Source organism: Pseudorca crassidens, chromosome 19 (genome assembly GCF_039906515.1).
Source record: "Pseudorca crassidens isolate mPseCra1 chromosome 19, mPseCra1.hap1, whole genome shotgun sequence".
NCBI lineage: Eukaryota > Metazoa > Chordata > Mammalia > Artiodactyla > Delphinidae > Pseudorca > Pseudorca crassidens.
The window spans coordinates 18,745,980-18,758,501 of record NC_090314.1 but is presented as its reverse complement, the minus strand read 5'-3'; the positions used below and the strand labels follow the sequence as shown (position 1 = coordinate 18,758,501).

Genomic DNA, 12,522 nt, shown 5'->3' with positions numbered 1-12,522 from the left:
TGGGCGTGGTCTCACAGGGCCGGTCCTGAGACAAAGGGCTGAGAGACAGCCTTTCACCCCCCGCCCCCCAGCCGGCTCTGGCACTGCAGCCTGGTCTGCGGGGTCAGGGTTTTCTGCTTGGCTGGGCTGTAGCTGCTGCTCCCAGGTCGGGGCTGAGTCAGCCTCACCCCACCCCTCTCCAAGACCAAGAATTGCTCATGACCGACCAAGAAACACTCAAAAGTCAAAAGTCCAGCTCCAACTCATTTATCCTTCCCCTAGGTCCATGAATAGAGGCATTCATTCCATTCTAGAATGTATGAGACAGGAAGGATCTTAAAACAGTATTTAATCTAGTGTTTCCTAACTTGTCCAACCATGATCAGACAATTAGAGGCATTGCTGATCTAACCCTTCATAGAGGGCCTTGCTCAAGGCCACACACGAACCACGGGCAATGCCCAGAGTAGAGCCTGGGCCTGAGGCCAGCCCAGAGCCTTTTTCCTACCACCCTCACTGCTGGGACAGTCAGTGGAGGGGGCCTCTCCTTGCTTGATCTCCCAATGACGGGGGACAGTGAGATGGTAATCTGGAAACAGGCCCAGGCTACAGAGGACCACAGCTGACCCTAGTTTGCCCTGGGCCACGTTTTACCTGCGTGATTTCTAGCCAGAAAACTGGCTAGCAGGGCAGGTGAGAGAGAATGAGGGTAGAAATACCAGCAGGGGGCCATGCCCTGTGGCCAATTCTGTTTTGAAGAGTCAAGTGTCATCTGATTTGTTTGGGGGCTTATGGCCCTCATCAAAGCCAGTGCCTTAATACCAAATCCCATTCTGCCTTTCAACTTCAGGTCCAGGCTTTCCTAACGCCCTAGAAATGGGCCCCTCATTCTCTGGGGAGTCGGGCCCATCTCCAGGTTCCTGTTGAGCTACAGATGCTCGAGGGATGGTGTCAGCACATGGCCCTGCTGAAATGCCCAGCAATGGGAGGTGTTAGAGGGCTGAGTGGTAACAAAAACTGATTCTGCTTGGTTTGGTGTAGCCAGGAAGACCACAGCAAGGTGTCTTCAGGGAGTAGGTCTCTGACCCTGAGGAATGAGCGGCCAGGGCTCTGCCCGGAGCTTCTCTGCTGACCTGATGCAAGCGTGGCAGCCCTTCGCCTCCCAGCAGCTCCGGAGAAGAGAATGGGCAGTCAGATGAGGACTGAGCTGGCCACGCCCAGTACCAATCCCATGGCAACTCAGGGGCCCCTGTCCCTTCCAGCAGCCACTGCTATCTGACCTACAGTGGGCAAACTAGGAACAGGAAAACAGAAGGCCCCACAGCCCAATGCCTTGGGGGCCGGAAGTTTCATTCCAGGGTGATTATACACACTTCTTATTATGATTGGCACTGCTAAGCCCAGGGGATTGATCCCCACGCAGAGAGAGCAGCACTCTCCCTCCAGGTGGTACCAAGTCCCTCCCACAACCCTCCCTTCCCCCAGAGCTGGCACTGACCAGTGGTACCGTATTCATCACTAAGGAGTGACTGGTAGCTGCTTGGCCGTGAACTGAGCACGGTGGGCTGCACAGTTTGGGTTGGAAGCAGAGGTGCTGCCCTCATGCTTCAACTGGTCCCTCCATCAGGACCTCTCCTCTCCCCTGGAGGGTTCTATGTGATTGATGGACTAAAGGGTTAACAGATGCCTGTTCCAAATGGCTCCCACACCGCCCGCCCTGAGTGGGACTGTCTGGGTTACAATTCCAGATCCTAGAATCACAGGCAGGCACGGCGTGGATGAGGTGGGGGCCTTGGTCTAGCTTGACCACCTGGTCCAAGGTGAACACTGCCCTTTGAGGGGAGCTGCCGCTGCTGCTGAGGACTGGGACCCAGAGGCGTGTACTTCCAGCTGGTTGGCGTTCACGTTGCTCCTCTCGCCCCCTGCCCTCTGGTCCAGGCAGATCAGGGGCTCTGGGAAAACTGCTGGAATTCAGGGCAATGATTAGCCCTTTCCAGTATCCTGTGAGAGACCAGAGAGAGAGTTCAGATTTAACACGGGGGGACCCTCAACTCCTGAAGAAGTGACACAGGCTTTATCGGATGGGCTGGTCCAGGTATCCCCCTCCCCAAGCTGAGAGGTGGAAGACAATGTCCAGAGACAGAGGGCTCTGGGGGAAGAAACAAGTGGGTCAGGTTAGCATGTGGCCCGGTCACAACTAGCCGAGGAAGCTCTCCAGGCTTCCCTTTAGCACATTTCTGCCACCGTAGTTCCATCTGTAAAATGGAAATGGAGGGGGATGAGGGGAACTGGGTGCGAGAACATAGCCTTGCCAAGAAGCACTGTGAGCCTGACCCTTCCCCTACCAGCCTCTGCCCTGCTACCGGGGAATCGCTCCCAGACGATTAGGCAACCAGCTGCAAGGCGAGAGTCAGGCTGGGACTGAGACACCCACAGGGGAAGAGCTCCAGGACTGAGGAGGTTGGAAGGAGGAGGAAGAAGAGGATACATTTAGGGTGAAGGGGTCCATTTTGAGCCTGGGTCAGGGCCCTGCATTACCCAATCAGGACGGCCGGGATGAAGAGGAGGCCAGCTCCCAGGAGGAAAGGGAAGCCCTTCATGAAGTTCAGGGTGGCTGGGTAGAGCGAGTTGAAGATGCCGGAGGCTGTCAGCATGGCCAAGCCATTCACACAGGCCACAGCAGAAAAGAGAGCACCTGTGAAGAAATAAATAGCACACTCAGGAATTTGAAAGACCCAAATGCAAATCCTGACACCACTACCTCGCAGCTGTGTGACCTGGAGCAAGTCACTTAACCTCTCTGAGTGTCACCTTCCTCAGCTATGACTCCTACATCATGTGTTGTGATAAGGCTTCGATGAGGTCATGCATGGAAAGCGCCTGTGCTACAAAACAAATGGCTGTTATTAAACCTCTATATTACAAGTACATGTGATATCTCCTAGCAAAAGTCTGATAAAGTCTGATAAAATGGTTTTAGGTTTATCCCCTTTGGAATCATCTCCTGTTTAGGATAAATTTCTGGGCTAATTCTCAGTTTCAACACTTATCAGCTGTGTGATCACCGAATAAGACACTTATCTTTCTGGGTTTCTGTCCCCCTTCTGTTAAATAAGGATAATACCTTTCATAGATTGTTGATAACACTATAATCGCATGTAATACACCTATCACAGGGCCTGGCCCCCTGAAGGCAGTCAGTTAGTAAGAGCTGTTCTTTTCTCCTGTTCCCCTTGGCATCTCTGGGCACAGTGAAGGTGCTAGAAAAATGCTTATTGAGTGAATGAATGAAGGCACATGGGTTCTGAGGATAACAGAACCCATGGTGGGCTATACATGGCACCAGAGTCTCTGCCATCACCAGATCCTACTTCCAGGGCAGATGGGAAAAAGTGGATGAGCCACATGTTTCCGGATTGGGATCTAAGACCAAGAGGCCTGATAAGCTATTCTTTATAGATATGACAGCATGGGACTTCCCTGCTGTCACAGTGGTTAAGAATCCACCTGCCAATGCAGGAGACACGGATTCGAACCCTGGTCCGGAATATCCCACATGCCACAGAGCAACTAAGCCCGTGAGCCACAACTACTGAAGCCCTTTCGCCCAGAGCCCGTGCTCCGCAACAAGAGAAGCCACTGCAATGAGAAGCCCGCGCACGGCAACAAAGAGTAGACCCCGCTCACTGCAACTAGAGAAAAGCCTGCGCGCAGCAAGGAAGACCCAACGCAGCCAAAAATTTAAAAATAAATAGAATCGATATGCCAGCAGAACACAAATTTTGCAAAATAAGCAACAGCCCAACAAAAGTTGAGATTAAACTATCGGACTGTCAGAGCTCGAAGGGCCTACAGATGTCATCAAGAGCAATTCACAGGACTTCCCTGGTGGCGCAGTGGTTAAGAACCCACCTGCCAATGCAGGGGACACGGGTTCGAGCCCTGGTCCGGGAAGATCCCACATGCCGCAGAGCTACTAAGCCTGAGCACCGCAACTACTGAGCCTGCACTCAAGAGCCTGCGAGCCACAACTACTGAGCCCTCGTGCCACAACTACTGAAGCCTGTGCACCTAGAGTCTGTGCTCTGTAACAAGAGAAGCCACTGCAATGAGAAGCCTGAACACCGCAACGAAGAGTAGCCCCCGCTCGCCACAACTAGAGAAAGCCCACGTGCAGCAACGAAGATCCAATGCAGCCAAAAATTAATTAATTAATTAATTAAATTTAAAAAACTATAAAAGAACCCCTCCCCCACACACACAAAAAAAGAGCAATTCACATGTGTTACAGATGAGGAAACAGGCCCAGATCACAGAGCCGCTGTCACAGAGCCAGGACTAAAACCCAGATCCCCAGATCTGCTGCTGTTAGAAACAGACCTGGGTGTGCATCCTAGTTCCACCACTTACTGAGTGACCTCAGGTGAATCAATTTAACCCTCTGGGCCTCTGCTTCATCGCCACGTGGAGACAGTGAAACCTACATCACAAAGTTGGACACTCTGACCCCAAAGAAGCAGGGAACTCTGGCATCGTCACATCCATTTTACAGATGGAAAAGCTGAAGTCTGGAAAGAGTAAATCCTCTGCTTGGCTTATGCAAAAGAACATAATCGTAAGCTGCTGACTGCAAATTCCAACGCTGTGGTCTGAAAATCCAAATCGCTGTGGTTCCCTGCCAGCCCTGGGCGCTGTGACAGCAATGCAGTTGTCTTGGCTACTTATTTCTCCAGGGTGGGAGGGAGGAAGGTAAGCTGCCTCCTGGCCCGTGGCTACCCTCTGCGCAGTTCAGGAAACACTGGGCGTGAGGAGCCAGACACAGGCTCACCCTGATACTCACCCTGCTCTGACTCTCTCACCAGCCTGGAGAGTTTGGCCCGGATGACAGGCGTGACGACCAACGACAGGAAGAGGAGCCCGTACCCTGTGAGGAAAGAAACAATCATCAAGGAAATGGGCTTGGGGAGAGGGGTGCCCAAGTGAGATGTAGCAGAGGTCCTGTACCTACGCCATGAGGGACTCGGATTGGACACAGGAAGAACTTCCCTGACGGGGAAGGAGACAATGATGGGGGACAGCAAGCACACAGTAAATGCAAGTTCCTTTTCCCTTGACATTTAGTTACTCACAGGCTTACACTGTTTCCTTCATAACCATTTCTCTCCCTTGTGCAACTGTTACCTCCTCAACAAAAACTGCAAACTGCTAAAAAACAGTGGTGCCTGTGAAGTGCATTCACGATGAGGCCCCCCAGGGCCCCTTCAGGGGAAAGGCCCCCAAATCCCAAGGCAATGACAGTGTCTTCAACATCTCTGCACCCCCGAAGGCGTTGAGCCCAGCACCGAGTCCATGGAAGATGCTGTGGGCAGGAGAAAAGGTACCTGGTCCCCGTCAGCACTGTCCAGGCGAGCGGCCACATTAGGAAATCTGTGATTACAGAATGGCTGACTGTACACATTTTAGGGCTCTATTAAAATAAATCTGCCCATTCAGGAAAGCTAACTTCCTCATTCGCAGCTGCCCCCTCCCACCAAAAAAAAAAGGAAAGAAAGAAAAGAAGAACTAACACAAGCAGGAATTTGATAGCTGCGGTCTGAAAAGACTGGCTTTTTTAAAAACCCAAAGAAGCTGACCAAGGATATTTGAGATAGGTCCTGTGATTCTTATCAGAGAAGTGAGTATTAAGGCATTAATGGCTTGGACTTTGCTTAAGAGCACCAGGAATATAGGCTGTGGGAGGCCAAGGAGTGGAGCAATTAGTGTAAGAGCCATATTTTTGTCTTTGGCTCTATCTTACTAACAATATTTATGGTTGGTAATGTGAATGAATTACTTTGGCTATTGAAGGTCTATATTTTCTGTATAACAAAGATGGCATTTTTATGAGGTTTCTTAGTTGTCTGTCCTCCAGTGCAGGCTAGGGGCACAGTGATGTTTCCGAAGACATGGGCATGAACTACGTTTGGCGGCAGCAGGTGGCCAGTCCCCAGCTTTCACCCAGCAATTCTGAGACAAACGGTCCCTGAACCCATACACACTTTACCTGTGAACATGAGGGGTGTAATGGTAGCAAATGCAAAGACCACCATCCCCATGATGTTGAAGGCCAGACCAATCTCAGCCACCCAGGTGTCGGCCAGGCAGTACTGCAGAAGCCGCAGGCCCAGCAGGCTGGTGAGGTATGGGAGGTGCTGAGCCGCAGAACCGTAGCCAATCAGCCTAGAGTCCCAGCAGAGGGGTGTGCTCAGCTCATAGAGGGTCAGGATGTCCTGGGCCCCAAGGTGCACAGTGATCACCACGAAGATGGCCAACGAGTACAGGGCTAAGTGCTTCCTGGACTTCTCCGGGGCCTGGGTCACATAGAGCTGGACGATGGATCGGTGGTGACGGAGTGTGAAGAGCCGGGCGGGTGTCGCCTCTTTCACTGTCTCACCAAAGCAGAATGCTGCATAGAGAGTCATGGCAATCAGCACGGCCAAGGCCAACCAGAAAGGGTTGGCATAACCCTGCTCCTGGAGCCAGTTGCCACCAATGAGACTCGCCAGCATCCCTGCCACCCCGATGCACGCTTCCAGCAGGGCCATTCGGATGGTACGGGTGCGGCTGGAGCTGACATCTGCCACGGAGGCAAAGCCAGCAGCCAGGAGGCCGCTGAAATCGCCGAGGAGGGCACAAAGGATGCGGCCCAGCACGAAGTAGCCAACGTGGAGCTGCAGCTGTACCACAAAGATGGACAGCACGGTCTGGAGCAGCAGGCCGAGGGAGGCCAGCACCAGCAGCGGGCGGCGGCCCACACAGTCACTCCAGGCACCCAGCAGGGTGGACGAGAAGAGTCCCACCAGGAAGCCGCCCATGTTCATGTAGAGGGTCCAGTGGGAGGTAAGCGTCTCCACTTTCTGCGGAGGCAAGAGTCTTATTACCAGGGTGCCGTTCCTCACTCTGGGCTGCCCATCGCCCACACCATCACCAACCTGGGAGATACAGGGATGAGGACTTTCTTTGGAGCCCTAAACCTCAGAGAATTTTAGTACAACTCTTAAAAACTGACACTGGAGGGGTATGGGAAATGGGCAAGATCCGTTCTCTTACTTTTAGCACTGTGAATGAAAACTGCTGCCTGCCGCATCGGCAAACAATGGATGCTGCGGCCATCGAGCCCTCAGCCACTACTGCCGCCCCTGATGCTGAGCCCTGATGTAACTCAGGATGGAGACCAACAGGCTGCCGACAGCCAAGACCCTCAGCCACTGCAGCCAGCCCCAAGTACAGACCCAGGATGGGACAGAACAGGATACTGGCTCTAGAGAGCTAAGGTGCATATCAGAGGAGTGATTTCAATAAGCCCAGGCTCCTGCATCTTCCCTTACTTAGAAAAGTGCTAAATTCATTGACTCGTGGGAATTCCCTGGTGGTCCAATTTTTAGGACTTGGTGCTTTCACGGCTGGGGCTGGGTTCAATCCCTGGTTAAAAAACTAAGAGCCCACAAGCCAGGTGGTGCAGCCAAAAAAAAAAAAAAAGCCCAGTAACTTGAGATGTCTGGTTTTCCTCAATTAACAGTAATCTTTTGATGTTCCAACTACCTGGTTTTTATTGCAAAACTCCTATATATCCTGGCGCCTCCCTTACCTCTTGGGAACAGTCCCTCAGAGCTATCTCAGAGACTGCCTCCCGGGCCTGAGTCCTCAGAAAGTCTGCCAAATAAAACATAATTCTCAACTTTCAGTTTGTGCTTTTTTTTTTTTTTTAAATTTATTTTTGGTTGTGTTGTGTCTTCGTTGCACGGCGCGGTCTTCTCACTGTGGTGGCTTCTCTTGTTGCGGAGCACGGGCTCTAGGTGCGCGGGCTTTAGTAGTTGTGGCACGTGGGCTCAGTAGTTGTGGCTCGCAGGCTTCGCGGGCTCTAGAGCGCAGGCTCAGTAGTTGTGGCGCACGGGCTTAGCTGCTCCGCGGCATGTGGGATCTTTCCGGGCCAGGGCTCGAACCCGTGTCCCCTGCATTGGCAGGCAGATTCCCAACCACTGCGCCACCAGGGAAGTCCCTCAGTTTATGCATTTTTTTTCAGTGGACACCCTCTTTTGTTAACCCTCAAACTCGCTTTACCTAGATCAACTTTAAGCATCCCCGCAACGCATTTCTCAGTCAAGCCCCAACTTTGCTCCGGCCCCGCCCACCACCTAATATCCTAACCCACTGGGCTGCCCCCAACCTTTACGCAGGCCCCGCCCACTCCGCTGCCCCCAGGGCCCGCCCCTGGCACGCTCCTCGCTTCTCCCCGCCGCCCCTACCTGCGCGGTGGGGTCCACGCTATGGTTGGTGCAGCTGCCCCTGTCACGAGTGCCGTTGTAGCCAAGGTCGGCACTGAAGCGGTGCCACAGGTACTGCGTGGTGACCGGGCCCTGCAGGACCAAGGCGAAGTTGGCAAGGAAGATGAGAGGCTCCACGCAGCCGCGGCACAGCACGGGCCCGGCGGGCCAGGCGCGGGACTCGCCCCGGGAGTTCGCGTGTCCATCCATGCTGAGCTGCCGCTAGGCTTACAGCTCGGCTTTCTGCGCCTGCGCCCAGCGTCTTTTTTTTTTCTTTTTTTAAGCCTGGTGGGGCGGGGCCAGGAGTGGTGGGCCCCCTTCCTCTCGGCCCCTCCCTCTCTGGGCTGGGGAGGGGAGGCGAGGGACCCCGTACCCCTGGTTTACAGAGTGACCTCAACTGCAGACCGTGCCAGGATACAGCCCTGCATTCCTCAGGTGCAGAACACCCATAACAGTAACAAGAATATCAATAATTAACATTCATTGATCGCTTATTATGTGCTGGGCACTGTACTAAACTCTAAGTGCATTAATGTCCCAACAACTCTATTGGCTAGATGTTATCAAGGATCTCAATTGACTCATGAAGAAACAAGGACATTGGACACTCAAGGCTGAGCTAGAAGAACACACGACTTTTTTTTTTTTTTAATTAAAAAAAATTTTTTTTTTGTTTATTTTCGGCTGCGTTGGGTCTTCGTTGCTGCACGAGGGCTTTCTCTGGTTGTAGAGAGCGGGGGCTTCTCTTGTTGCGGAGCACGGGCTCTAAGCGCGGGGGCTTCAGTAGTTGTGGCACTTGGGCTCTAAAGCACAGGCTCAGTAGTTGTGGCGCACAGGCCTAGCTGCTCCGCAGCATGTGGGATCTTCCTGGACCAGGGATTGAACCTGTGTCCCCTTCACTGGCCAGCAGACTCTTATCCACTGCGCCACCAGGGAAGCCCAAGAACACATGACTTCCGATGTCTATGCTGATGTTCTGCGCTGTGACAGGGGCGACTCAGTGGATAAGAGTGCAGCCTCCAACTCTCCTGCCTCAGTTCCATCACCTAGGCCCCGCTACTATCTTGGACATGCCATTTAGCTCTTTGTACCTCCACTTCTTCACCTTTAAAATGGTTGTGCTGATAGAACCTGCCTCAAAAAGTTGCTGTGGAAAAAGCGTCTGATACATTGTAAGTGCTGTTGTTGTTATAAACAGGCTGTCACTTGCTCCCCTCCTGCCACAGGATCTTTCCCTGGGAAGCTTATCTTGTTTCTGGGGCTGGGGCCTGGCTCTGCAGTGCCCTTGGAGGAGCAGAGGAGGAGGAGAAGAAGGTGGAGGACCTGGGAGGCCCTTAGGTGTGGGCTTGTGCTCCCTGGTCCTCCTACTATAGAAATAGGGGCATAAAGCAGTTGGATCTCCTGTCTGGGCCAGTTCTATTGCCGGTAAAAGGGAATGGTATTACTTGGCTTTCTCCCTTATCAGTGCATTTGTTGAGTGCTCCTGTATGTCAGGGACAATGCCTAGGGGAGGCTCTGGAAATCAGCCATTAGCCGCTGCGGTCCCCCACCATCCATCCACCCACAGTGCACCTGAGGGAAATTCTGTGCTTTGGACACCGCCCCTAGGTAGTTAAGAGACACATCTGAAGAAAAAATTCAGTCACCCTAGATTCCTGTGTCTTCCCAAACATAGAAAAGTACTCAATCATTAACTTAAGATGCCTGTTCTTTGTGGTTAGCAGTAATCTTGTTATGTTCGACTAGGTGTTTTTCTTTCCATTGGGTGGGCGACTGCAGTGGCTAACGGCTTGATCCTTGTAGAACTGGAATGACAGGCAACATTTTATTTCTTTACACTGTTGTGTTTCCAGAGCCCCTCCCACCCCCCCAGCATGGTCCCAGACATACAAAAAAATTTTATATATATATCCCGGCTCCTCCGTTACCTCTTCGGAACAGTTTCTCAGAGCTCAGTGAGAAACTGAATAAACTCAACTCACAGCTCTTATGTTGTGCATTTTTTTCAAGTCGACTGCAGTGAGGAAACAAAGCCCTCAACCAGGCCCTGAAGTTTCTAGAATGGTCGGGGAGAGACATCAAAGAATCCTATTAGGGCTTCCCTTGTGGCGCAGTGGTTGAGGGTCCGCCTGCCGATGGAGGGGACACGGGTTCGTGCCCCTGTCCGGGAGGATCCCACATGCCGCGGAGCGGCTGGGCCCATGAACCATGGCCACTGAGCCTGCGTGTCCGGAGCCTGTGCTCCGCAACGGGAGAGGCCACAGTGAGAGGCCCACGTACAGCAAAAAAAAAAAAAAAATCCTACTAAGATTTCAACTGCGGAAAGACCTTTAAAGGAGAAGAGCGTGGGACTCTGAGGGTACTAATTCAGAAGACTGGCCTGGTCTGGAAGGAGCGGAGCCAGGAAAGGCTGCCTTCCCTGACAAGGGGGCAGCTGAGTGGATTTCTGGAGGCAAGCCTTGTGCCATGACCCACAGGCCTGATTCTTGGGGTGGTGAGAGCTCCGTTTCTGGCCATCATGGCTGTGCATGGGCTTGTTGCTGGCTTATTGACTCTCCCCCCTCCCCTGAGCCAAAAGGAGTCCGAGCCTCAAACTAGGTAGATGCTGGCTAGGTACCAGTGGACTGAAGGATGCCCAAGCTCCCCACAGCCATCACCACCCTGTGGTCTTCCTAGAGACAGGAAATGGCACATTAAACATACAAGCCCCTGGGTTGGCTCCCTCCCCTCCCTCCCCGCTACCTGTACAAAAGCTTGGCCCAGTTAGGTCAGCTACAGTGAGGAAGGGGTGCCCAGCTGAAATCTTAGAATCATTTCCTAGATAAAGAACTAAGACTGAGAGATGGAAGGCCAAGGTCCATCTCTGGGAATGGGACAGGATGTGGCTCGTCCCAGAGCTGGAGCCTGCGGTGCCCACGTGGCGAGAAGCCCCTTCTAACCAATAAAATAAGAATATTTGCAAGGCAGGACGAGAACATTTTTAACCATAAAATTCTCTCTCTGCCCATTTGAGCCACCACCCCCTCCCTTTAGTGTGCAATGAGCAGCTGTATGATACATTAACTAGATCCCTTGAGAAGACACAGCAATGCCTAGTCACCCCCCGCCCCCTGAAAAAAAAAAAAAGCAGTTTTCTCCTGGCACAAGCAAGGTAACTCTTTAGGAGACATTTCTTTCTCAATCCTGTAAAGAGGTCAAAATAACCCACTACTCGCCTTCTTGGACTATGGAAACTGTCAATATGTTACTTTGATGTAGAACCTTTTGTCTCAAAAGCTTCTATAACAGGTAGAACAGTCCTCAGAGCTTTCTGAAAGACTGTCTCCCAGGTTACAATCCTCAGACTGGTTTTTTTTTCTTCTTTCTCTTTTTAAAATATTTTCAACTCTTCTAATATAAACATGCATTTTAGTCATGGAAAATATAACATTAAAAAAACCTGATGTTCTCCTACTTTAAACCTAACCTGGCTCTGTTGCCAGAGATCAACTTCATGTCCCTTGGTATTCTGGTTTATTTTTTTTGGCCATGCCAGGAGGCTTGTGGGATCTTAGTTCCCCAACCAGGGATCGAAACTGGGCCCTCAGCAGTGAAAGCGTGGAGTCCTAACCACTGGACTGCCAGGGAATTCTGCCCCTTGGTATTCTGGAGACATCAAAAGGAGCTGACTCGGGCTTCCCTGGTGGCGCAGTGATTGAGAGTCTGCCTGCCGATGCGGGGGACACGGGTTCGTGCCCCAGTCCGGGAAGATCCCACATGCCGCGGAGCAGCTGGGCCCGTGAGCCATGGCCGCTGAGCCTGCGCGTCCAGAGCCTGTGCTCCGCAACGGGAGAGGCCACAACAGTGAGAGGCCCACGTACCACCAAAAAAAAAAAAAGGAGCTGACTTTCCTTGAACCAGGCACTGTGTGGGGGCATTACATATTATCTTATTCAACCCTCACCACAACTTTATGAGGTAGGTACTATTATTTTCACAGATGTCATATCTGTGGCTTAGAGAGATGCAGGGAAAAGTCCTCCCCACCCTGGGTATAGGTTTCCTTCTCCCTCTTCCCACTCCAGTGTTTTCTGGATCCCAAGCCTTAGTATATGTTAGTCCTTTTGCCAGGAATACCCTTCCCGCCTTGCTTGGCCTAGTCAACTCCTATTCATCCTTCAAGACCCATCTCTGGACCGTACTTCCAGGCAGAATTAATCATTGCTTAGTATGTGCTTCCACAGGACTGTATTCAGACATC

General features: G+C 52.1%; 1 protein-coding gene across 1 annotated transcript; it reads right to left on the bottom strand.

The window, feature by feature from the left end:
- Positions 1–230: 230 nt before the first annotated feature.
- On the bottom strand, positions 231–8,515 carry SLC46A1 (solute carrier family 46 member 1). Its single transcript, XM_067715924.1, has 5 exons — positions 8,265–8,515; positions 6,023–6,875; positions 4,820–4,903; positions 2,518–2,674; positions 231–1,980 (listed from the first exon to the last, which is right to left on the bottom strand). Exons 1-5 carry the CDS (start codon positions 8,490–8,492, stop codon positions 1,923–1,925), a joined length of 1,380 nt encoding a protein of 459 aa, XP_067572025.1. The 5' UTR covers positions 8,493–8,515; the 3' UTR covers positions 231–1,922.
- Between the last annotated feature and the right edge of the window lie 4,007 nt (positions 8,516–12,522).